This window comes from Ahaetulla prasina, chromosome 1 (assembly GCF_028640845.1).
Source record: "Ahaetulla prasina isolate Xishuangbanna chromosome 1, ASM2864084v1, whole genome shotgun sequence".
Lineage (NCBI taxonomy): Eukaryota > Metazoa > Chordata > Lepidosauria > Squamata > Colubridae > Ahaetulla > Ahaetulla prasina.
This window is the reverse complement of record NC_080539.1, coordinates 351336648-351362965: the sequence shown is the minus strand read 5'-3', so window position 1 is coordinate 351362965 and position 26318 is coordinate 351336648. Positions and strand designations below refer to the sequence as shown.

The 26318-nt window shown below is 40.3% G+C and overlaps 1 protein-coding gene across 2 annotated transcripts in view; it reads left to right on the top strand.

Annotated features, from left to right (window-relative positions):
• Positions 1-23005, top strand: part of ERO1A (endoplasmic reticulum oxidoreductase 1 alpha) — a 41141-nt gene extending 18136 nt beyond the window's left edge. Inside the window, exons 7-16 of one of the 2 annotated variants that reach the window (XM_058163071.1) lie at positions 1490-1610; positions 3550-3596; positions 5386-5403; positions 6264-6290; positions 6422-6514; positions 10036-10282; positions 15748-15817; positions 17637-17723; positions 18752-18885; positions 19041-23005. In XM_058163071.1, coding sequence (XP_058019054.1) covers positions 1490-1610; positions 3550-3596; positions 5386-5403; positions 6264-6290; positions 6422-6514; positions 10036-10282; positions 15748-15817; positions 17637-17723; positions 18752-18885; positions 19041-19101 — 905 coding nt within the window. In that variant the 3' untranslated portion in view covers positions 19102-23005. The remainder of the gene's footprint in view (positions 1-1489; positions 1611-3549; positions 3597-5385; positions 5404-6263; positions 6291-6421; positions 6515-10035; positions 10283-15747; positions 15818-17636; positions 17724-18751; positions 18886-19040) is intronic. The other variant, XM_058163072.1, reaches the window with a different exon arrangement.
• Positions 23006-26318: the final 3313 nt, after the last annotated feature.

The window sequence follows — 26318 nt, the reverse complement described above, 5'->3', positions numbered from 1 at the left end:
GTTTGGGGAATATATGTATTCACAAGGGGACATCTTTAAGAGAGCATTCAATGGCATCAAATGCCAGGTATGACTAGGTGATCAAGGCCATTCTTTTTTACATGTGTAGGTTGGGTGCATTGCATATTAGAAAAGGACAGAGTTGCCTAGTCATGCTCACCATTTTGATATCGCAAGATACCCACTTCTGGGCCAGCACCATACAGCCTCACGGCAGATCAGCTGTTTCTTCCCAAAGGAGATCTTCAATAAAAAATGGACTGAGTGGGGGGCAGAGACTGTAGGTGTTGTGTCCCACTCCCACTCCGACAAACGAATCAAGGAAGTCCGTAACAAACTTGACAACGAAGCCTTTGCAGCTTGCCAAGTTCCTTCGAGGTTTATCAGGGCAGGCAGGAGTCTAAGTTGTGACTTCAGCGATAGAGTCCGGTATCAGCAAACTAGATAAGACTTTGCTTGATTCAAGGTTGGAATGCCAAAAGCAAGTCCTTTATATAGGCTGTGGCTCCATGACTCAGCATTTATCCAGGCCTGCCCCACCCCTCCTTCTGCTGGCATCGTCTCTCAGATCTCCGGAAGCGAGGGTCCTCCTACTCTGAATTGTCTTCAGCTGGATCTGCTGTCAGCTTCTGGGAAAGGGGTCAGAGGGAGTAGGGCCGAGTAATTCCAGCACCTGGCTGGCTTCCTGCTCTGACGGCTGAGCCAAAGGAACACACGCTGCATGAGTGAGGTTTATCAGGCTTGTCCTTTCACTCCTGGAATCCTCTCCAGGCATGGGGCCAGGGCCGGGTGTTGGAGGCATGACAGGCCGTTCATCTTCATTATCAGGCTAGGAGTCTGATAACAGGCCCGGTTGGAGACGGGAGGGGCCCGGCTGAGGAGAGGAGGGAGGACGAGTCACAACACTAGGACCCAGTGTGGTGGGAAGCCCAGAAGGGTGGGAAGTGGGTAGTGAAACACAGGTAGCTCAGGTTTGGGGGGCCTGGGAGGCCACACGTGAGCTGTGGGGTGCGCACTGCAGTGTGGTCCTGGTCCTATGGTGGTTCTCAGGGCCACCCCATACCTTGAGACACTCTGTGCTCTGCTTAATGACTGCAAAGATTGTGGTTGTTAAGCAAGATGATCTTGTGGCTGCCTTGCTTAACAACCACTATAACACATGGCCGTAATGGACATGCTCCATTGCGGTCATAAGTCAAGGACTACCTGTAGCACTTCCGATGTTTGTAGAATGAAATGATTCCAAACTATCGTGGAAGCTTTTGCTAGTTTTATCAGATTGTTGCCTGATTAAATGAGGAGGAGTGTGCCTTGCACAGCATGAGTCCACGACTGAGAAAGTTGTGGGTTTTTTTCCTCATCTGTTTCATGTTGGAAAAAATGGAACACTCTGAGGTAAAAACTACAAAAGCAATTGGCAAGAGGCATCCTCAGATACATTCTTATTCTCTTTATCTCTCTTTTAAATGCAGTACTTTTTCCTTTCCAGATATCCATTCTCCTGAAGCAGAGTATGTAGATTTGCTTCTGAATCCAGAACGTTACACTGGCTACAAAGGTCCTGAAGCCTGGAAGATTTGGAACAGTATTTATGAAGAAAACTGTTTTAAGTATGTTTATTTGGCCAGGCTTTAAAATTTTAAGATTTTTTTTTTCAAAAGATACTCATCTATGATTGTACTTTTATTTATATTTTTAACATCTTTATCTCCTGCTTTTCAATCTAGTTGCTGAAGTAACCTCAAAAACAGCAAAATAATAGCATAGTTTCAGCCTCAGTCCATGGAAAAGATGTTTGTAAATGTCTTTAAAAGGGTGAAAAAGTAATAGCATTTTAAATACGCACAGAGACTGAATCACATGCTAGGCTAACTCAGTTAACAATGGCTTATTAAAAAATTTGGAGTTGGCTGGCATCACACAACCAGATCCATGCTCTGCAAACACAGTGACTGTATTTTCCCAATTCGTTGAGCTAAAACATACTATTTAATAAAAGAACAGGGCTCTATTGTGGCTTATCTTGAGCATCTTAGCTATGCACAGATGTGTCCTCAGTATAGAACTTAGCTCTGCCGAATTCCTTTGGTGTCCTTTGGCAAAGTGTTTTTTTCAGCCTTTGTTTCCTGTACCACTAGTACAGAGAGAGTATTACATCACAGTCAGTGGTGGGTTTCAAATTTTTTTACTACCGGTTCTGTGCGTGTGGCTTGGTGGGATTGGCATGGCTTGGTGGGTGTGGCAGGGGAAGGATATTGTAAAATCTCCATTCCCATCTCACTCCCAAGGAAGGATACTGTAAAATCTCCATTTCTTCCCGATCAGCTGGGACTTGGGAGGCAGAGAATAGATGGGGGTGGGGTGAGTCAGAATGTTTACTATCGGTTCTCTGAACTACTCAAAATTTCCGCTACCGGTTCTCCAGAACTGGTCAGAACCTGCTGAAGCCCACCTCTGATCACAGTTATGCTTTCCCTACCGGTATACCTAACAAATAAAGAGAGCATGTTAGAGAAATCATGGAAGGAGCAACCTGTGTTCCCAAAACTTCTTGAAGTTATCTTACTTATTAACTTTTTTTTTTTTTTGGCCACCACTTCAATCTTGAATCCTGGCAATTAATGGATAAATCCATATAGTTTCTAGCCAACATCAGAAGTAATTTGTCTTTCGAGGACTGAGAGAGAGTGAATTGCCTAAAGGTAAATTCCATCTCTAAGACAAGTCTAAAACTCAAATTTTCCCAGTCCTAATTCAGTGTTTATCATCTGCATGTCACTGGTTAGATCAGTGGTTCCCAACCTTTTCTTGTTTGAGGCACAACCTTTTCTTGTTTGAGGCACCCTTGGAAAGCCTTTCAAAAGTTCCCGGCACCCTTATAAGGAAATAGATATTTAAAATCTCCGTAGCTCAAAAGTTCCCGGCACCCTCAAAAGATCTCACGGCACCCCTTAGTGCCGCGGCACACTGGTTGGGAACCACTGGGTTAGATATTGAAAGAATTATAGCAATGTGAAAATCTTTATAGAGTCTTCCCTGGTTTTAGGGAGTTGATTAAAGTTTTCCCCATCCAGAAATGCTGTTATACTATAGCTTCCATCATCCCCAGCAATGCCAATTGCATGGAATTAGTAATCCAATATATCTAGAAAGTGCCAGATTGGGATAAATAAAGACTTTAAAAGAAAGGATAAATCAGAATGCATCCTTGAAGGAAGTCTGAAAGTTTACCTTTCCCACATAAACTTATCCATTCAGCAATTAAGATGATACCTTTGAAGAATTTTTTCCATCTTTTTGAAATTAGTAACTATGGTAAGTTCAAATGCTTCTCGTTCACTCTCTTTAGCCTTTAGCCCTAAATTAAAAGTGATTTTATTTGCTAGAAATTGCAATGAAAATAATTCAGTTCTATGTGGTCAATTGCTTTTAGTTATACCTTTAACCAATATTATTTGTACATGTTTGTTTTAACTATAAATAATTTGTTTTATTAAATAATTAACATTGGTTTTAACTATAAATAATTAAAATATGTTTATCTTCTAGGCCTCGCTCAGTAAAAAGGCCTTTAAATCCACTGGCTTCTGGCAGAGGTAAGCTTATCTTTCCATTATTTTTAAGAGAAAGTTGATATTGTTAGTGGACGGAGTTGCTATGTGTTTGCAAGTATTAGGGTTATTGATAAAAGAAGACCAGCAAAATTCAAATTGGATTAACATTTTTCAGTGCGTATTAATGTCACATTTCATGCTGCTACACTATAAAAAAATCTCTAAACATGGGCTGTATGCTAAAATAAAGCTAGGTCATGACACACATTTGAAAGTAAATCAGGAAGCCTGCAGTTGCGGAGTGTGTCTGGAAAGAACAAAAAATGCTTATCTACAGGAAATATGCATGTGTAAATCTTGTAACAATTCTGGGTGGATAGAAAGCTGATAAAAGTAACAAGAGTTAGACAACTTGCAGATGTTAGCTAACACTTAGGAATAGTGATGACCTGCAGCCAATAAAATGTGTATTAGATAACTCCTGGGGCATTCATTAGCCAAAGCTTAGGAATAGGGACAGCTAGAGACCAATAGAGCAAATTGTAGAATTATTACTAAAATGTTTATTAGATGATATTTCTTATAATCGCCTTGTCCGCCTTCTCTTTTAGTGAAAACGTATAAAGCTTTCTTGGTTCTTGGTTCTTGGCATTTTGGCCAGGAGCCTTTTTCCTTGGAGTACTCCAATAAAAAGCAATCAGAAAACCTGCACCTCGTGTCTGGCGTCCATCATTGGCTTCGGCACCAGGCTCAGACCCGAATTGGGGACAATAATCGGGCAATCAAAAGAGGAGAAAATGGCAAATAAGAATGGAATGGAGTCAAAAAAAGGAAGAAAGCAAATAGAAACAATAGGTTCTTAAAATATTGTCCACTCAAGTGATTAAGGCACCAGGCTAGAAACTGGTAGACCATGAGTTCAGATTCCACCTCAGTCAAAAATGCTAGCTGGGTGACCTTGGGCCAGTTATCCTCTCCCAGCCTAGTCCACAGGGTTGTTGTTATTGTGGGGAAAATAGGAGGAGGAAAGAGTATTAGGTATGTTCTCCACCTTGAGTTATTTGTAAAAAAAATAAAGGCAGGATACAAACAAAACCCTTATAGATAAAAAAAAGTAAGCTACAAGGAGTATTATTGATACTGCAAGAAGCCAAAGGATAGCCAAATAAGATCCTTTAGCAAAATGCTAAAGTATTTTGATTAGCTGCATGCTAACCCTCTACCTTAGTCTAGAGATCTTGACTAAATTGTGTAAGTCTGATCAATGACTGAACTAAAGCAGTTTCACTCCAAATCATGTAAGTCTGAGGAAAAGAAGCATAATAAATTCAGCAAAGCAAGATAAGATCCTTACTATTTTAAAACAAAGTAGTAGTTCTTGGGGTGGAATGGAGATTGATGCACAAGCTTAATATTTTTAATACCAGTTGTATTAGAATAGAATAGAATAGAATAGAATAGAATAGAATAGAATAGAATAGAATAGAATAGAATAGAATAGAATTGAATTGAATTGAATTGAATTGAATTGAATAGAATAGAATTTATTGGTCAAGTGTGATTGGACACACAAGGAATTTGTTTTGGTGCATTACATTGTATTTTGGTGTATTACATTGTATTAGGCAATGATATTTGGACTGCAACTCCCATAATCCTTTACTATTGGCTTTACTGTCTGGGGTTGATGGGAAAGGAAACTCAGAACATTCAGAGGCAAATATTTTATCAGAGTGCTCATACCCATAGAAGTAGCCTAGAAATAACTTAAGACATTTCATCAGATTGAAATGTAATCTCTTCCTTTTCTATTTTTAATTTGCTTTTACAGGAGTAAGAGAAAATGAAGGTGAGCGCATTCCCCGCAATAACCAAGAGGATAGATACATTGATGGGTGTTAATTATTCGATCCTTAGAAAAAAAAGTGTCGGTATTTTGCAAAATGCACACTGACTGCCATTTCTTCTTCCCTTCTTTACACTCCATACTCACTCTTCCAAAATTAAGTGCCCTCCAGATGTGTTAGGACTTAGCTAAATAAAGGTGCCAGGTTCATAAACACTATGCTGGGTGAGGACTTAGTTGAGTTCATCCTTCTTCTTAACAGTCCTTTATTCTGCTGTTGGAGGACTATGTTGCCAGCATGTACCAATGCATTAGCTGATAGGGTTGGAGCTAAAAAGTGAAAGAATTAAGAACATTTTACTAATGTGTGCAGCAGGAGGAGATGGGTGTACCTACTTCAGGGTCATGAGTTCAGGAATGGGATTCTACCGATTCGGACCGGTTCAGGCAAACCGATAGCTCCGACAATCAGCTGGGAGTGAACCAGTTCTCTCCGATGATCAGATGGGCCCACCCGCTCGCCCGCGCTATTTTCCTACCTTTATCTTCTCAGCTGATTCACGTGGCAGAGCAGATTGCCGCACCTCAGCTGTGTTTCTCCTCTGAAGAAACGCGGAAATGAAGATTTCTTCAAACTGCACATGCGCGATCATCGAACCGGTTGTTAAACCAGGTGCATGATCACTGAACTGGTTGTTCAACTGGGAGGATCCCACCTTAAGATTGTTGAGAGGAGACCCTGATTTTGGAAAAATTCATCTATTCTAGTAGTCAATCTTGGCATTAGATACAACAGATGAAGCTATCATAGATACGTTTCGGTTGTGAGAAAACCTTTGTAATGGCTCTTTCTCTCTTTCCAGGGAATATGTTTTACAGCTGGTTGCAAGGTAACTGATTATTTTTTTTACCACTTTAACTAAAAAACTGTGGATTGCATTGCAGATGCAATGTTGATTACACTGCAGAATTAAATGTCTACCCTTTGAATTGCCATATTTTCTCTCAATGTTTCTTACAGATCTCTGTGTGGAGAAGAGAGCTTTCTACAAACTTATTTCTGGTCTTCATGCAAGCATCAACATTCATCTCAGTGCCAGATACCTTTTGCAAGGTTGGTGGCCTCACTTCCTTCTTAATGCTCAAAAGCAGCTTTTTCCAACCTCTAGACAGGGAAAAGGGGAAGAGTAGGACCACGTGGCCATTTCTTCTGCTCCATCGCCACAGTGGCAATCGTGAGCTCTTGAGATCTCACTTCACTTCCTTTGACACCCAAAATATCCCTTTGTGATTCCTTGCAGAACCTTGTATCATAATAAAACTGTATGAAAGACTCAAATATAGAAAGGAAGTGAAAAGATCACGATGTACTAGTACACGCTTGGGCATCCCATCACTGAAATGCGTTTGTCTCTTCTACCGCTGCTTCATTTGGAGGAAGAATTCTGTTGATGATGTTGGATATAACTGTGCATGTATGAGACAAGCAGCAACCATCAAATGATCTGACCTCACTTTATTTAGGATTCTGAAGCACAGCAAGGCCTTTTGAGTACAAGTAGTCCTCAACTTACAACAGTTCATCTAGTGACCATTCAAAGTCACAACGTCACTGAAAAGAGGTGGCTTATGACCGTTTTTCACAGTTACGACCTTTGCAGTGTCCCCATGATCCCCATGTGATCAAAATTCAGACACTTGGCAACTGACTCATACTTACGATGGTTGCAGTGTCCTGGGGTCACGTGATCTCCTTTTGCATCCTTCTGACAAGCAAAGCCAAAGGGGAAGCCAGATTCACTTAACAACTGGATTAGTAACTTAACAACTGCAGTGTTTTGCTTAACAATTATGGCAAGAAAGATCATAAAACGGGGCAACATTCACTCACTTAAAATGTCTCACTGAACAACAGAAATTTTGGGCTCAATTGTGGTCATAGGTCGAGGACTACCTGTATTGCTACATGGCATAGGGGCCAAATTACTTGTGCCTTGTGCCTTTCCTGGAAGTATCTCTCCTTTATATTAGGTTAAATATGGTGGGTGCACTCCGAGTCCCTCCCTTAAATGTTGTCAATGGGACTTTGGAGGAGCATCTTCTTAGTGGCTGCCCAGTCCTTTGGAACAGCCTCCCAGCTGAGATCTTAGGACTGTTTGCTTAACAACCGTTTGAAGTTACTTGAAGTTATGACAATGTTGGGAAAAATCATGACCTGTATTTGCACTTATGACCATTGTAAACCATCACACCACCTCTGCATAATCATAATTTGGATGTTTGGCCACCCACTCACATTTACAATGGGTTGTAAGTGTCCTGCATTCCCATGATTGCAAACTGCAATGTTTTGGGGTTGTTGTTTTTTTTTTTTGCATGATTCCAATATATAAAATGGCAAAAAAATCCCATTGGGGAAGCTGGATTTACTTAATTGCACTGAGTCATTTTACAACTATTGTACAAGTGCTTGTAAAATCATATGGCGACTTGATTTAAAAACTCAGCGGCTTGTGATGGAAATTCTTTATGATTGAAATTCCAGTCCCAATTGTGGTCATAAGTCAAGGACTACCTATAATGCAATATATTAACAGAGTGAACCACAATTGAATAGTTATACCAGCTGAGCTACCATGAAAGGAATCTAATTTTTTTTAAAAAGTATGAACTGAATTTGAACCATTAGCAGAAAGCACAAATGATTTATCAGTAAACTAAAGGTCCTCCCTTTAGGGATATAGGATGTTGCTTAATAGCATCAGTTTGGTTAGTTTTAATCTTGATTTCTTTCGTTGGTTGTGCAAACCCAAGCAATTTGTTAGGTTTATGATTTTAGTATTATGTGAAGTCAGAACATGTGTTCATTCAGTAATCAGATTAACTATGTTACGTGCATTGAACATAACACATTTGGTTAAACTTTTTTGATTGTGTATGTGTGCAGAAAGGCACTAGTATCTGAGGCAGAGAAGTGAAGCTTATTTAGATCTATGGCTTCTGGGCCAGAAAGAAAACAAAGTTTGTCAGGTTTTATTATGACTGTTCACAGATTTTTCACCCCCCAGTACTGATTTAATCAAATGACTGAGCAAAACAGAAAACAGAAGTTTTACAAAAAGTTCTGAGGCAATAAAATGCAGGATGAAAGAGCCAAATCAAAACACATAAAATAGTATGAGAACATAGAATGACAGAATGCCTTGAATTTTGTTTCACCTTTCAGCAGGATTAAAATTTAATTGGATCAGCCATACTGGCAAAGAAGCTTTTTTAATGTTTTATTTATATCTTGTTTTCCCTGATCTGGATGGTTTTCTTTTTCATATGCTATCAAGAGGTCCCTAGCTGAGTAGCTCAGTCTTCCCTTTACCCTTATCAGTGAATTTAAGACACGTGAGAGCAAATAAAAGTGTCTCTTCGGAGATACCACGGGAAAAAAAACTCCCTGCAGTGAATGAAAGGTGGCAAATATATGAACCAGAAATAGGTTTGATTGATTTGATTTGATTTAGAGTGCTCAAGTCCATGGCTATTCTGGGCGATATGCAGTTATAAAAATCACTACTAAAAAGATACTGTAAAAGCCACCGATATCCAGAAAGAGAAAGGTCATTCTTTCTAAAAACAATATGACACGCAAGGTTGGGTTGGATTAGATTAGATTTTTTTCATCCTGCCTTTATTGTTTTTATAAATAATTCAAGGCAGCAAACGTATTCAATTCTCCTTCCTCCTCCTAATTTCCTCACAAGCCTGACTCGGTGGCTCAGTGGCTACGATACTGAGCTTGTCGATCAGAAAAGTTGGCAGTTTGGTGGTTCAAATCCCTCATGCAGGAGACCAGGGGTTGGACTAGATGACCTCCAAGGTCCTTTCCAACTCTGTTACTATTAAAATGCACCCTGTGAGGAGAGTTGGGCTGAGAGAGAGGGACTGGCCCAAAGTCACCCGGCTGGCTTTCATGCTTAAAATCGGACTAGAACTCACAATCCCCTGGTTTCCAGCCTGGTACCTTACTTGGAGGAACACCCTGTTTTTACGGGACCTTCTAAATATAGAAGTTGGTAATGCTTCAAATCTCATCCATTAAGCAATGTCATTTGATGGGACTTACAAAATGTATTTTATCTGTATAAGTTCCTACCTTCTGGAATAATATTCCCTAAAGATCTGCTTGAGAAGTAAGTGGCCATACGAAGAAAGAAAGAATGATTCAATCAGTCAGTCAATCAATCAATCCCATTAGATATATATTTTTTTACAATATTATTAAAGTTGTCCATCTATGTATATAAGAAAAAGGAAAAAAGCAGAGAGTTTTTGTAGGATAAGCGGGTACTTTTTAAACAAAAAAACATTTTGGCCACAGAATGGTGTTCTGATGTGATGATGTCACCTCTTCCTCCTATAGCTTTGATTTGTTCTACAAGTCGGAATAATAGTAATAAATACAACTGTCATGATATATCTATTTCGACCCTTCTACCCTTGGCTGTATTTCAGCATCACAGTCTAGGCTAGGGGGGCTCTGCAGGTTGTGTGCTGGGGAGTTGCTTAGGGATGAGATGGCCATGAATGATTCTCGAGTCATACCTTCAATATTACCTTTAGCCCTTTCTTTTCTTTTGTAAGACACGTGGGCAGAGAAGAGATGGGGGCACAACGTTACAGAGTTCCAGCTGCGTTTTGATGAGATCTTGACACAAGGCGAAGGGCCCAGGAGGCTGAAGAACCTGTATTTCATCTATCTAATTGAATTACGGGCCCTCTCAAAAATCTTGCCCTTTTTTGAGCGCCCCGATTTCCAGCTTTTCACAGGAGACGAGGATCAAGATGTAAAAACCAAGAACCGCCTCCTGGAAATTCTTCATTTAATCAAGTAAGTTCAATCCATTTCAATGTGCTTCTTTGGTCACCCCAAATATGGTGTGCTCTTTGAAATCAGCTTTGCTTGTCAGTGGTTATTTTCAGTGGATTGTTAGTCTCCCAGAGTTGGATGTTGGGTGGGCATAAATTGAATACATAAAAAAAATACAAATAAACAAAAGTCCTTGGGTTGATGGGATGATTGTGCTGCAAAGAGCAGGTTTTTATTCACTTTAGCGGTGTAAAGTAACCAGTTCAAACAAAATTGTAATGTAGTTCAATGATTTAATTCAGGGTATTATTGGAAGTCACTAAAAAGCATTGTAAATAGTTTTTGAATGTTAGAATAATATTGGGAAAAGACTAAATAATATTATAAATCTATTCATGTTTTGAGTGTATATTTAAAGCATCTGAAAATTACAGCCTTTTCTTCCTCCTAACCACTGAAGGATGAAAAGATTTTATTTATTTCCCATCTTTATTATTTTGATAAATAACTCAAGGCAGCTAATGTATCTAATACTCCTTCCTCCTCCTATTTCTCCCACAACAACAACCCTGTGGGGAGAGTTGGGTTGAGTGACAGGGATTAGCCAAAGGTTACCCAGTTGGCTTTCATGCCTAAAGTGGGACTAGAACTCACAGTCTTCTGGTGATTGACCCAAAGTCATCAACTTGGTTTTCATATCTACAGTGGAACTAGAACTTGCAGTCTCCTGGCTTCTAGGCTGATGTCTTCACCAAATATGATGAAGCAAGAATTCAAAATAAAACTTGTAGCCCATTTGATAATATGCATAATGATACATTCATTGCATACCGTGTGAGAGAGCCAAACAAATAACATTCCAGGCAGATTCTGTAACTAAACTGGGCATAGAAATCCCTCATTCCAAGCTGCAACCCACTCAGGAAAGGCTTCCTTGCTCAAACCTAAGCTAGAAAAAAGTGGGATAAATAGCTTCACCACCAGATGGATTTGCAACTGGCTGACAAACCATACTCAACGGAGTATGTCCTTAATGGGTCTGCATGGAGACAAATAAGCAGTGGGGTGCCACAAGGTTCCATCTTAGTCCCAGTACTCATCAATATCTTCATAAACAACTTAGATGAGGGAATAGAAGGGGAACTCGCCAAATTTGCAAATGATACTAAGCTGGCAGGAATGGCTAAAACCCTAGAAGATAGGCTTAAGACCCAGATGGATCTTGACAGACTTGAACACTGGGCCCTATCTAACAAAATGAAATTCAGCATAGAGAAAAGTAAAGTCTTACACTTAGGTTAGAAAAACCAAAAGCACAGATATAAACTGGGGAAAACCAGGCTTAATAGCAGTGACTGTGAGAGGAATCTTGGAGTCTTAGCGGACAACCAGCTAAATACGAACCCGCACTGTGCAGCGGCAGTTAAAAAAGCCAATGCAATCCTAAGTTACATTAACAGGGATACAATCAAGATCAAGGAAGGTACTAATACCACTCTATAAAGCCTTAGTAAGACCACACCTAGAGCACACCCAGTTTTGGTCACCACACTATAAAAAGATGTTGATACTCTAGAAAAAGTGCAGAGAAGAGCAACCAGGATGGTTAGGAGACTGGAGACTAAAACTTATGAAGAACGGTTACAGGAACTGGGTATGTCTAGTCTAGTGAAGAGAAGGACCAGGGGAGACATGATAGCAGTCTTCCAATACTTGAGGGGCTGCCACAGAGAGGAAGGGGTCAAGCTATTTTCCAAAGCACCTGAAGGCCAGACAAGGAATAATGGATGGAAACTGACCAAGGAGAGATTCAACCTAGAAATGAGGAGGAACTTTCTGACAGTGAGAATAATCAACCAATGGAACAGCTTGCCTTCAGAAGTTGTGGGAGCTTCATCATTTTAGACTTTCAAGAAAAGATTGGACTGCCATTTGTCAGAAATGGTGTAGGATCTCCTGCTTGAACGGGGGGTGGGGTGGGGTTGGACTAGATGACCTATAAGGTTCCTTCCAACTCTGTTAATTTGTTATCTGTTAAACCGAAATGGGGCGCTGCTTATTCAGTAGTATACTTAGTTCTCTGTACTTTTTTAGAACTACCTTTCCCATTTTTTCTTTATTATAAATAGGATCCATCATATGAGCCATGGATCTTACTAAATAAGACCCCTTGGTGAGATGGAAGGCCTAGAAGTCAAATAGATAAATAAATATATAACAGTAGAATAAGCAAGCTGAGACTAGTTATGCTCATTTTAGCTAAAAAAATTTTAAAATTTTTTATTTACATTTATATCCCGCCCTTCTCCGAAGACTCAGGGTGGCTTAAAGTGTATAAGGCAATAGTCTCATTCTATTTGTATATTTACAAAGTCAACTTATTGCCCCCCCAACAATCTGGGTCCTCATTTTACCTACCTTATAAAGGATGGAAGGCTGAGTCAACCTCGGGCTGGGCTTGAACCTGCAGTAATTGCAGGCTGCTGTGTTCTAATAGCAGGCTTCTAACAGCCTGAGCTATCACGGCCCTTTAAATCACGTCCTGCACCTTTAAACCAACCAAAATCCTTTTAAAATTTCAGAGTGCGCATATCTGATTTATATGCAGGTGAAGAATGCTGCATTCATTGTCATCTTGTTAAGGGGAAAACCAATACCGGTAGCAGCGTTCCAATATTTGAAGGGTTGCCCCAGGGAAGAGGGGGTGGATTTATTTTCCATAGCGCCTGAGAGTAGAACAAGAACCAATGGATATTCGATAGGGAGAGATCCAAACCAACCATGAGAGTTATTATGCAGTGGAACAGCTTTCCTTATGGGATGATGGGTGTTCTATCACTTGGGATGTTCAAACATAGGTTGAATTGCTATTTGCCTGAGATGGTTTGGGGATTCTTGGGCAGGAGGTGGACTAGAAGACCTTAATATGTCCCTTCCAGCATTATGATTCTATCTTTCACAGTGATGTATGGCTCCCAGCTCTTTAACTTCTAGGTATCAGAACTGACTGGAGGAAAAAGGTAGTTTGCTTAATAGAATGTGGGAAAGTAAGCTAGAGAAAAATTCAGTTCTTACTACCAAACCTCTCTTGTTTCCCACCTTTTTTATTTTTGCAAATAACTCAGGGTGGTGAACATATCTTCCTCCTCCTATTTTCCCCACAACAACCACCCTGTGAGGTAGATTGGGCTGAGAGAGAATGACTGGCCCAAAGTCATCCAGCTGGTTTTCATGGCTTTTTTCAAGCTGGTTTTCAAGTCATGAGTTTTTTAACCATTAGACTAAATTGGCTCTCAAACTGGCTATTTTGTGAGAGTAGGTTGTGTATTTAGATATACCTGGCTGGTAACAACATCATCCACTTAATCTTGCAATGAAATGGTAGCTCGTTGCTTTAAAGAAATGCAAATAAAGAGTTAAGAATTGGGCACTTCCATAGGAAGCTGGGGCAGAAAACTAAGATAAAGAGATGTGGGCAGGCAAGCAAGAATCCAAAACAGGGGTGAAATCTAGCAGGTTCTGACAAGTTCTGGAGAACCGGTAGTGGAAATTTTGAGCAGTTCGGAGAACCGGTAGCCGAAATTTTGAGTAGTTTGGAGAACCAGCAAATACCACCTCTGGCTGACCTCAGAGTGGGGTGGCATTGGAGATTTTGCAGTATCCTTCCCCTGCCACACCCACCAAGCCACACCATGCCCACCAAACCATGCCCACAGAACCGGTAGTAAAAAAAAATGGATTTCACCTCTGAGCCAAACTGATAAAGAAAAGATAGCACACAGAGAAGAGTCAATTTTGAACAAAAGTGAGCTATAATTCTGAAAAAAAGAATGAAGTTTTATTAAAATACATTTTATCCTAAGCAATTTACATATTACAGTAGTTCCTACAGTTTTATTGTTAAATAACATTTTAATTGTTCACAAGCAAGCAATTAATATAATATATAGTATCTCTGCTTAAGCAAGAGATATTCTATTATTAGAAACAGAATTGAGAGAATATATCAGTTACCAGATCTGGATAGAAATTAAAATGACAGCAATGAGTTACAAGTATATCGAGGGCTGACCCACACAACCAGCTCCTCCTAATCTGAGTCTGGGTGTCAACCATGCCACTGTCATCTAGCCAAAGAAGACTCCTGGCCCATTGTTTTACCAAGAGTATACTTTACTAAAGCTGAAGTGGTTACAGAAGTAGGGAAGCTGGATCTGGCATTTTTGCATGCAAACAATAAAATTAACTTTGCCTCTCCCCCACCCCCAGCCATTCTTCTGTTATCAATTAATGCCCAATTGGGTGTCTGTTTGGGTAACAGACCTTCAGTTCCTGAGCTTTCCAGCTCTGCATTCCAATGAGGGCTAGCTGGTGTTTCTCACGCCTTGGCCAGGCATGGCTTGGTTTCCATCCCCCCACCACCACAATTCCTCCCTATATTCCAATCCATTCCTCGTTGCTAATGTCAGGCTGTCAGTTTATGATGCTTGGCTAGCAGAATGCCAGCCATGACAGTGGGTTTCTCAAGTGCAGGAACACACAATACTCTGCTTGTACTCAGCTTACCTGAGAGGTAACCTCCACTCATCTTTTCCTTCTGCACATCAAAATACTGGTTTTTGATTTATGCCAGTTCAAGCATAAAGTCTAGTTCATCTACTGCTCTTCGTTTCATTTAGGAAACTCCTCCATTTCATTTGGTGGTTGTGCACTATAGGTAATCCTAGATTTATGGCTGGAATTAAACCTGGAATTAAACCGTAATTAAACCTGGAATCACTTAATGACCAGTAAGTCATATTGGTCATTAAGTGAGTCAGCCCAATTTTATTACCTGTTTGCAGTAATAATTAACAAATATGGTGGTCGTTAATTAAACCCATTGTTTGCAATCAGTGTTTCTGCCAACCAGAAGTTGGTAAAACTCTTTGCTAGTATTTAATTGTCTGGATTTTTGTTGCCAAGATTTAGCAGTCCTAATATCAGTATAAGATCTCAGTTTGGGGGTAGGTGATTGTAACTTTTTAAAATATATTGTTTTATCCTCTAAATAAACAGCTTTTATGTTGTTTCTGATCCTAGTTAAACATGTCTTCATTCCAACTGCAATTAAGGGCTAAAAGATAAACATCTCTCTTGATTATTGCCTCAATGGAGTTTGGGTAGCATTGAATCAAAGGTATATTTAATTTATGATTGTCATCCCCAGTACAATTGCTGAAGGCAATCAGCTTTCAACAAGGTTCACTGTAATGGATTGCAAACTTTGTGAAATACAAGGTGTAGCCCTGAAGGCGAATGACAATAGTACAATAGTACATGGATCTCAAAATGTCACTAGAAAGATTGTAGCTGCAGCAGAAACCAACACAAAAAAGCCTTACAAGAACTACTTAAATTAATAACTACTGATGAATAGAATTTTTCCCCATTCTCATCTACAATGAAAGACCTTCATTATTAATAGTGTTTGTCTTCTGCTTTAGATCTTTTCCTTTGCACTTTGATGAAAATTCACTTTTTGCTGGAAACCAAAAAGAAGCTGCCAAGTTAAAGGTAAAATTAAGTCACTTTCAGCAGAGGTGGTGGGAGTACACTTTTTGTTTGTAAACTCAGAGGCACACTTGGTATAGGATTGCATTTGTGTCAGTGAAGTTTTCAAATCTAGTTTGTTAAGCTGATATAGATACTATAAAACATTCTGATCAGAAATTAATTAGAAATTATAGCATCAAACAATAAAATATTCATAACCAGCTTCTGGAAGAAAGCTCTCTTTGGCTCACCATCTTTTCACTCTACAAAAATATGTGGAATAGGGCTTAAATCTTGCAATAATCTCTAGAAGGATCCCATAAAATATGGATTGGAAACAGACAAGCCTTTAGAATAGATTGACCCTGGGAAGCTGAGATTTCAGGCATTAGTGTACCACAACTCCCAGCACCCTTTACTATTCACTTTGCTGACTAGGACTACTGAGGTTGGAATTCAACCATTTCTGGAGAAGAACAGATTTCCTATCTCCGAATGGTAGTTATAGAAAAAGACTGTGCCATGCCTTGGTACAAAGGCAAAAATATACTTATGAATGCACAGGAGGTAGTTCAAGAACTATCTAGGTAGTTCTTGAATTATGACTGTAATGGAGCCTGCCCCTTACGGATGTAACTTGCTATGTTTAGAAAATATATTGGTCATGTGACTGACCTGAATTTACAACCTTTTCTGTGGTGGTCATTGGGTGAATCTGTGTCATCAAGCAAACACTGCAATTATTAAGCGAACCAATGTTTCGCTATGGGTGTGGTTTCGACAAAAATTTTGAATCTGGGTTGTAAGTGGCTCAGGCTGTAAGAAGCCTGTTATTAAACACAGCTGCCTGCAATTACTGCAGGTTCTAGTCCCACCAGGCCCAAGGTTGACTCAGCCTTCCATCCTTTATAAGGTAGGTAAAATGAGGACCCAGATTGTTGGGGGGGCAATAAATTGACTTTGTATATAAATATACAAATAGAATGAGACTATTGCCTTACACAATGTAAGACGCCCTGAGTCTTCGGAGAAGGGTGGGATATAAATGTAAAAAAAAAAAAAAAAGTGCTCCCTAGGTAGGTCTGTTGGAACAGTTGCTAAGTCAAGGACTAGATGTAACTGCTTAAGGCAATCATATCTTTCCCCAGGGTTGGTGATATTTCCATGAAATGGTTCCTTTGGTTTTAAGGAATTGCAGAGAGGAGTCTGGGGCGGGGTAGTTACCTGAATCTTACCTGGGGCGGGGTAGTTACCTTATGCTTTTAAGTGTTGCATAAAAGGAAGAATTCCTCCACTTGATCTTCCTGCATTTGCAGTTGCATCCTGGAAAACAATAACATAATAAATTAATAAAGAAAGCTCATGGTTCTGGATATTTCTATTTAACTAGCTAAGGCCAGGGTGTCAAACTCCTAGGGCTGGATCCGGCCTGTGGGATGCTTAGATCTGCTTTGCGGAGCCACCCTGGAAACAGTGAAGGACCAGTCCATGGTGCTTCTGCCAGCGAAAGCGGAGCTCGGGGAGGCCATGTGTGCCCCCCCATTCCATTTTTGCTGGCGGAGGGCTGCAGGAGGCCATCGTGGCTGAAAACAGAGCCTCGACGAGTGATGCCAACCTGGCTATACCCCCCCTGCTCATGCCCACCCTAGCCACACCTATCACGGCCATGCTGCTCCCCAGCTCCCCGAGGTCAAACACAACCCTGATGTGGTTCTCAATGAAATCGAGTTTGACACCCATGAGCTAAGGTATCGAATAGGAGAAATGCTGCAGATTCAAATCAGAAATAACGAGTGAGTTTTTTATCCACTAATTCATTAGTTCATTTATTCTTTCTCAGGAGGAATTTCGGTTCCATTTTAAGAACATTTCAAGGATCATGGATTGTGTAGAGTGTCTGAAATGCCGCCTTTGGGGGAAGCTGCAAGTAAGTTACTCCCCCCTCCTTTTCTTTTCTTTCCTGTTTCTTCAGCTTCTTTGCAGTGGTGGCATTTGTCTTCTGTTGCTGTTTTCTCAATGCTGGCTTTGTATGCATTTATTGTCAAGGCTTGATCTTATGTATCTAGAATTAGCCCATCTGTCTTTCTTCAACTTTCCTGCTCTTAGCCATTGCCAGGTCTTATATTATTATACTTTTATCCCCCTCCCCTTTTTATATATAGTTAACATGATGACTTGTTGCTGGCAATCCTTATGATTTATATTGATATATTGACCATCAATTGTGTTGTAAATGTTGTACCTTGATGAAGGTATCTTTTATTTTATGTACACTGAGAGCATATGCACCAAGACAAATTCCTTGTGTTCCAATCACACTTGGCCAATAAAATTCTATTCTATTCTATTCTATTCTCCTATTTTCTCCACATCAACAACCCTATGAAATGTGTTGGCCTTAGAGAGAATGACTGGTCACTCAGATGGATAAAGGAGGCCTAGAATTCACATTTTCCTGGTTTCTGGACCAGCACCTTCACTACTACATAACATTGGCTCTCTTTATATCTTTTTCTTTCTCTACTCTGCACCAATTAGAGTCTCATTAGGTTAATGGCAATGATGTTTTTTAAAAGAACTGTAGCTAATACAAATAAAGAAGAAAATAGAACTTCCTTGTTTTTAAATTACACAGACACACGGACATAGACAGATACTCTAAATCAGGGGTCTCTAACCTTGGTCCCTTTAAGACTTGTGGACTTCAACTCCCAGAGTCCCTCAGCCAGCAAAGCTGAAGTCCACAAGTCTTAAAGGGACCAAGGTTGGAAACCCCTGCTCTAAATGAAGTTACATTCTGCTATGTCATACACAAAATGCACCAATTGGAAGGTTCAATCAATTTTATAATTTCTTCTTTTTTATAATTAACATTTATTTTACTGTTGAGTTTTACATTACATCCTCACTTCCTGGTGTGATGTTTAGTTGAGATCTTGTTCCCACTGTGTACAGACTCAGGGCTTGGGAACAGCGCTGAAGATCCTGTTTTCTGAAAAACTGATAGAAAACATACCAGAAAAAGGTCCTTCGCATGAATTTCATCTAACAAGGCAGGAGATTGTGTCCCTCTTCAATGCTTTTGGGAGGTGAGTTTGACACTTCCTATTTGAAAGGTGAAATCAGTGTCACATATTCTCAAATTATGTTTCTCCCCCTTTCCACAGTCTCTTCCAGATTAGCTAAATAGAGATGCCATGCTACACTTACTTCCAAGTAATTTTTTTTTCATTGTCTGATGCAGGATTTCAACAAGCGTTAAAGAATTAGAAAACTTCAAGGAGCTCTTACGCCCTCTTCAGTGAATTGACCCCGATGGAGACCAACTTCCTTGTTTTATGCAGATTGGGCTCAGAGTGATTCCTGCTGGTATAGTGCCAGCATGATCCCGTTCTTGGCAAGAAGGGCTAAGTCAACATGATCATAAAAATTGGTCACATTCTCTAGCTTACAAGTTTATATTTGGCTCTGAGGTAGCTGAAATATTCATGAAAGACTCTTCTTCCAGAGCAGGATATACATCAGATATTGGCCTTATGTTTTTTTAAAAAAATACACACACAGAGACACACATATCATGAGGGTGGGAGAATTGTATCCTTCCTGATAATTGCTGAACTACAACTCCCAGCAGCCTTTATCAGCATGACCATTAGTGAGAGATGCTAGGAGTTGTACTTCACCAATATGTGAAGGACTTCAGGTTTCTTACCCCTTGTTTACAAGGTTTCTTCCAGCCTGAAGGATCTTACCTGCTACTAATAAAAAGGCATAGTGCAGCTATTCTATATATTTTTCTATTTGTGGAAGGAAAAGGCTAGATGAAAAAACCATGGTTACAAATGAGACTTGATGACATCACCTGGATTCCCTGCAAAGCAACGGCATGATAAAATGCCTCATTTAGACACACAATTAGAATCTCTTCATCTTACATAACAGTGTCTTTTAACAAAAATTACTCTCTGCTTCAGTGTCCTTAAATAATCTTGTGTAAAATGCCCGAATCAACCCTGTCTATTTGAGTGAAATTCCAATGAGTGACAGACTTACAAGAGAGCCACTTGGGGCAGGTCCTCTTGCCTGTTCAATATAGGAATTGAAATTAAAGCATTCTCAGCAAGATGGCTCTCTCCTATCACACAGTTTGTGTGTCATCTTTTGAAGCTGGTTGGAAGTGGAACTCCAGACTTAATACTTCCAGTCAGCTCCTGTTTATCATTGAGTTGTATGAGATGGGTGTCAGCGTTCCCACACAGGAGAAAGTGGCAACATGTGGAAGCCTTCGACCTAGTATGGCTTCCAAAGCTGACAATGGGTCTATGACAATTTACTGCGGCCAACTTGCCACAGTCAACTTGTCATGGCCAACTCTCTATGGCCAACTTGCCACAGTCAACTCGTCATGGCCAACTCTATGGCCAACTTGCCACAGTCAACTCATCATGACCAACTCTATGGCCAACTTGCCACAGTCAACTCGTCATGGCCAACTCTATGGCCAATTTGCCACAGTCAACTCGTCATGGCCAACTCTATGGCCTATTTGCCACAGTCAACTCGTCATGGCCAACTCTCTGTGGCCAACTTGTCACAGCCAACTGATCATGGGGCAACTCGCCACCACCAACTCACTGCAGGACAACTCGCTGCAGGACAAGAGTTACACTAATATGAAAGAAATAGTGGAAAAGAATCATTAAAGAAAGGATGTAACAAAATAAAATGTAAATGGCAAAAATTAAAATAATTTTAAACTTTATTTTAAATAATTAAATTGAATTATTAGATTGTCCCACAGCGAGTTGTCCTATGGCAGGGCTGTCAAACTCACAGCCCGCGGGCCAGATGCATCATGAACTGGCCATGCCCATGCCCGGTTTAGCAAAGGGGGAAAAAAGTCACGCTGCATCATGTGATGCTGCTGCGACAATGCGAGTTTGACACACCTGTCTTATAGCAAGTTGGCTGTGGTGAGTTGTCCCATTCCAGTATGAGATACCCTCTTTATTCTTCAAAAATTAAAAGCCAAGCTCCAAGTCCAAAACAACTGGTCTCTAGCTAGACACTCTCCAGAGATCACATTGTATATTTCTTCATTCCCAGATGAAATAGCCATTAGCTGTGTTGGCTGGGAATGGTGGAACTGAGACTACATTACTGGGATTTTGGTACAATAATTTTTCATCATCTAGTGCCCACTAGATCAGGGGTCCCCAATCTTGGCAACTTTAAGCCTGGTGGACTTCAACTCCCAGAATTCCCCAGCCAGCTTTGCTGGCTGGGGTATTCTGGGAGTTGAAGTCCTCCAGGCTTAAAGTTGCCAAAATTGGAGACCCCTGCGCTAGATGGTTCAGAGCTATGCCGCAGAAGAACTTCAAGAACCATTTGAAACAGATCTGTCTTTTCCTGGGACTGCCTGGTTATCTCTGCAGCTCCTGGGTGATTGCAGAAAAAAATCAGGTTTGGTTTAAGGAGTTGCAGAAAAATGATTCATGAGTCCCTCCCCTTCTCTCTCCCCCACCCTGCAAAATCCGGAGGCACCTTTGCAACCCTATTAGAATCCTATTTCCCCCCCCCCCCACTCTCTTTAGTCGTCCATTCCATTGAGTGTGCTTACGCCACACAATCTTTTGGTGATTAAAGGAAAGATTAGAAGGTTCAGTTAAGGATATACCGATCGTAAAACAAGACACTTAAAACAAATCTTTTAACAGTGGAAGTTGTAACAAGGTTTTGAATTTTATAGCTGTTGTGTTCCATTTTACAGAGCTGTTGATTATGAACCTTTAGCAAGTTTTAATAATAGTATCCTTCAGAACTTGGGGTAAAATTACGTCTTCATTTTTCCCTTTTAGCATAATCCACAGCATTTCCAGAGTAAAGCAAGGAAGATGCCAGGGATGAAGAAAATAATTTTATATCTGTATTTTGATCCCCTCTCATCTTCTTTCTTGGTGGGCTTGGTGCAAGTTTGACACTAGATTGCAACATTTTACACCCTGATGTGAGAAGTTTCATTTTTCCCTTCTTCCAAAAAGTTTCATGAAAAGAACAGTCCATATTTGCCGTATTTGTTGCTTTGTGCCAAACTCCCCCAACTTGGGCATGGTATTCCCAGAATTCTCAGCAACAAGTAGCTGCTTGGGGAATTCTGGGAATTGAATCCATGGGAATTTCCCCTCCCACATTGGGATTTCCCCCCCCCCCCGTGCTAAGATAAACTTTATTTGCATAACATTGTTGGGGGTGGGGGGGAGGGGTGTTGTAATAAAACCATAGGGAATTTCTGCCACCGAGCTAGATAGATTTGTAGTTTATAATAGCCTAGAGGAGGTGGTTTGTTTTTTTAATTGCCTGGAAAATAAGAGCTACTCAGGGAACTACAGTTTTAAGATCCCACATGTGGGCTTTCCAATTCTCTACTGTTGCACAAAAGACGGTCCTTCAGCAGAAACTGGATGCTTCAGATCAAGCAAGTCTTGTATTTCGATAATCCTTCCATTAGCTCTGAAAGCCCTACAGGACATATGCTATTGTAAATTGGCCTAAGGCAGGGGTGTCAAACTCGATTTCATTGAGGGCCACATCAGGGTTGTGTTTGACCTCATCTGGGCGTGGCCAGGATGGGTGTGGCCGGCTTGATGTCACTCCTGTCGGTGGGGGGGCACCTGTGTTGGCCCACCTGAGCTCCGTTTCCGCTGGCAGAGGGTTGCAGGAGGCCATGGCAGCCGAAACTGAAGCTCGGGAGCCTGTTTTCACTGGCAGAAGCCCTGTGGGCCGGTTCTTCACTGTTTCCAGGGCAGCCCTGCGGGCCAGATCTAAGTACCCGGCAGGCCAGATCCGGCCCCCGGGCCTTGAGTTTGACAGCCCTGGCTTAAGGGGAAGGGCAGCCTTAATTTAGGCCAGCCCTTGAGATCACAAGCTGGTGACATGGGAACTGGGCATTTCAAGCTTAAAGTAAAAAAATAAATAAAAATAAGCCAAAGCTTTTTGGCCCTCACCGCTGAATGTAATACTTTGGAGCTGCCTCTGTGTGTTTAATTTCTTCATATTTGTTTAGTAAAATGATGCTTCTTTGATTGCTGTCCTATTTTCAAGGAAAGCACGGAAATAATTTTGTCCTGTACTTGAATTGCTCTTTACTGTGAAGATTAAAGTTAAGACTTCAAAATAAGATTAAAGATTAAGACTACTGCTTCCAAACCACCCCCGTTTCCTTCTTTTTGATTAAATCACCATAGAGAGGACTTCTAAGAGAATAATGCAAACTTTGTTAAGTAGCCTTGGGGGTTGAGAGATGAGGTGGACAGTACTGGAATGTATATGTAAGTACAAAGCCTGGATATGACAACTGAGTGCATATGTTATTTACTTCTCTTTCTTTTGATGTTTCCAAAATGAGGCCAAGAGGCTTTGGGGGATTTGAAGGAACAGTTGTTGAAGGTGTTGACGATTTTATTGTGATGATGGCTTTCTTTAAAGCAGGGGTCTCCAACCTTGGTCCCTTTAAGACTTGTGGACTTCAACTCCCAGAGTTGAAGCTGGGTGAGGAACTCTGGGAGTTAAAGTCCACAAGTCTTAAAGGGACCAAGGTTGGAGACCCCTGCTTTAAAGGATTGGTACAGTATACTCCAGGGGTCCCCAAACATGGCAGCTTTAAGACTTGTGGACTTCAACTCCCAGAAATCTCCAGCCAACATAGCTTTAAGTCTTAAAGCTGCCAAGTTTGAAGACCTCTGGTATATACACTTTCAACAAATGATTAATGTTGAACAAAGAATTTTTTTTGTATATGTTTTATTTGCAGTTTTCCTTTAACAATCAGCTTTTTTGGGGGACAGTGTAATGACTGGGTTAACATATTTTTCACACAGTGTTCACAATATTAATACAGTTACATATACAGAATTTTTGTCTTCCAACTTCTAACCTTAATGTGCTCATTTTATGTATCAATCTATATTATACAATTTTCCCAATTTATACTTTTCTTTATTTTTCCCGTTCGTTGGGGTTCTTCTATATTCACCTCATTATCTTTAACTAATGCTATTCTCTCTTTGTGATTTTTTGTCACTTTCTCCAAAAGTATATGTAAACATCAATAACATTTCTTTATACAATATATTTATTAACCCCTGTTAAATCACTAATATTTTAATATTATAAATATCACCACATTTTCAATATCTCAATTTTCTATAAACACCAATAAAACCAGTTGTCAATAAGATTTAATTAGTCCCAAGATTATATCTCTTAAGTCCCCTGAATTTATAGTCCTTGAAAACTATATTTTCCAATATATTTTTTCATCCTGTTAATCATAATAATACCTTTAGATATACCTAGTCCTAGTCTTTCACCTCCTAAGCTTAATATATTTATATATATATTGTTTTCTGAGGTTTTCACGGGTGTTTGTATGTAGGTCTTTGGTTGTTCGGGTTTTCTCCCGTGTAAAATTGGAAATGTCTTGGCAACGTTTCGACGAAGTCTCATTCGTCATCTTCAGGCTTCAGCTTCGTGCTTCTGGGAGCAATGTGTGATCGCAGCTGTTTCTTCCTTTTAACTGCTAGTGGGGGTTTGAACTGATTGGGTGGGAGTTTGGCTGTGCTCTGATTGGATGGAGGTTTTTTTGTGCTCTGATTGGCTGGGGGTGTGTCCTGTTTGGGTGGGGGCTTGGTTGTGCTCAATTTAGTCTGTGTTGCAGGGGGATTTGAGCTGGTGAGCTGCATAGCTGTTGTTTGGCTTTGTGGTGGTGCTACATCTTCATAGTGGGTGTCAGTCTGCTGCATGTATGGATTGGAGGGGTTTGAAATGGCTAATGTTGCAGCTGCGGTCTGGCTTCTGGTCCTTGGTCGTGCTTCTTGATCAGTGTGGGTTTGGGTCTGCTTTCTGGGTGGATGTGCAGTGGTGACATCCTGTGTGGACCTCGTGAGTGTGGGTCTGGTGTCATTCCTCGTGTTAGGGACTCGTTTGTCAATAAGGGCTTTAAAGTGTTGGACCAGGGAAGAAGTTGGTTCCTCTTTTTTGACTGAGTTCTTGTGTTCTTCAATGCGTGCACTTATTCTTCTAAGAAGAATAAGTGCACGCATTGAAGAACACAAGAACTCAGTCAAAAAAGAGGAACCAACTTCTTCCCTGGTCCAACACTTTAAAGTCACAGGACATGATATTGACTTTAAAAAGACCAGAACTATCGCCAAAACTGAACACTTTAACAACAGAATAATCAGAGAAGCCATTGAGATAGAAAAACGCCCACACAGCATGAACAAACGAGATGATACCTCCCGCCTACCAGCCATTTGGAAACCTGCCCTTATTGACAAACGAGTCCCTAACACGAGGAATGACACCAGACCCACACTCACGAGGTCCACACAGGATGTCACCACCGCACATCCACCCAGAAAGCAGACCCAAACCCACACTGATCAAGAAGCACGACCAAGGACCAGAAGCCAGACTGCAGCTGCAACATTAGCCATTTCAAACCCCTCCAATCCATACATGCAGCAGACTGACACCCACTATGAAGATGTAGCACCACCACAAAGCCAAACAACAGCTATGCAGCTCACCAGCTCAAATCCCCCTGCAACACAGACTAAATTGAGCACAACCAAGCCCCCACCCAAACAGGACACATCCCCAGCCAATCAGAGCACAAAAAAACCTCCATCCAATCAGAGCACAGCCAAGCTCCCACCCAATCAGTTCAAACCCCCACTAGCAGTTAAAAGGAAGAAACAGCTGCGACCACACATTGCTCCCAGAAGCACGAAGCTGAAGCCTGAAGATGACGAATGAGATTTCGTCGAAACGTTGCCAAGACATTTCCAATTTTACACGGGAGAAAACCCGAACAACCAAAGACCTACATATATATATATATATATATATATATATATATGGTTTCAATATAATTACTATATTGCAAAATATTATACATCATCTCTCAGCCTTTTTAGAATTTCATCATTTATTGATTTTTTGGTGATACTTTTATGTTTCTTTCTTGGAATCCTATGTCTTTCTAACATTTTTGCACAGACTAATTGTTCCCTTTGCCTTACCCTTTATCTCCTCCTGCTGCATCTTTTGAATATCCATCCATAACCCTTTCATTATTTTTGAAAGATCTTTCTTTTTTCCCCTCTATTCTATTATAAGATCTTAAGGGATTATCTACTGAATTTTAGTATTTATTATTACAGTCCTTTCAGTGTTTTTATCTGCTTTTATTTTTATCTTTTTGTAATTTATTTTGCTTTGTTCCCTCCACCACTCTTTCTAATTTCTCAGCTGTTCTTCTGTATGTTATATTCATCTTTTTCCACCATTTGTTGAGAGCCTTTTACTTTCATGTCTTTATCTTTAAATATTCCCATCAACTTCTTATAATTCTTTGTCACTATTTCTAACATTTCTTCATAAAACTTTATTGTCTCCTGCTTTATCATTTTGTAACAAGTTAATATACTATCCCAGTATCCCAATATCTAAAAACTCC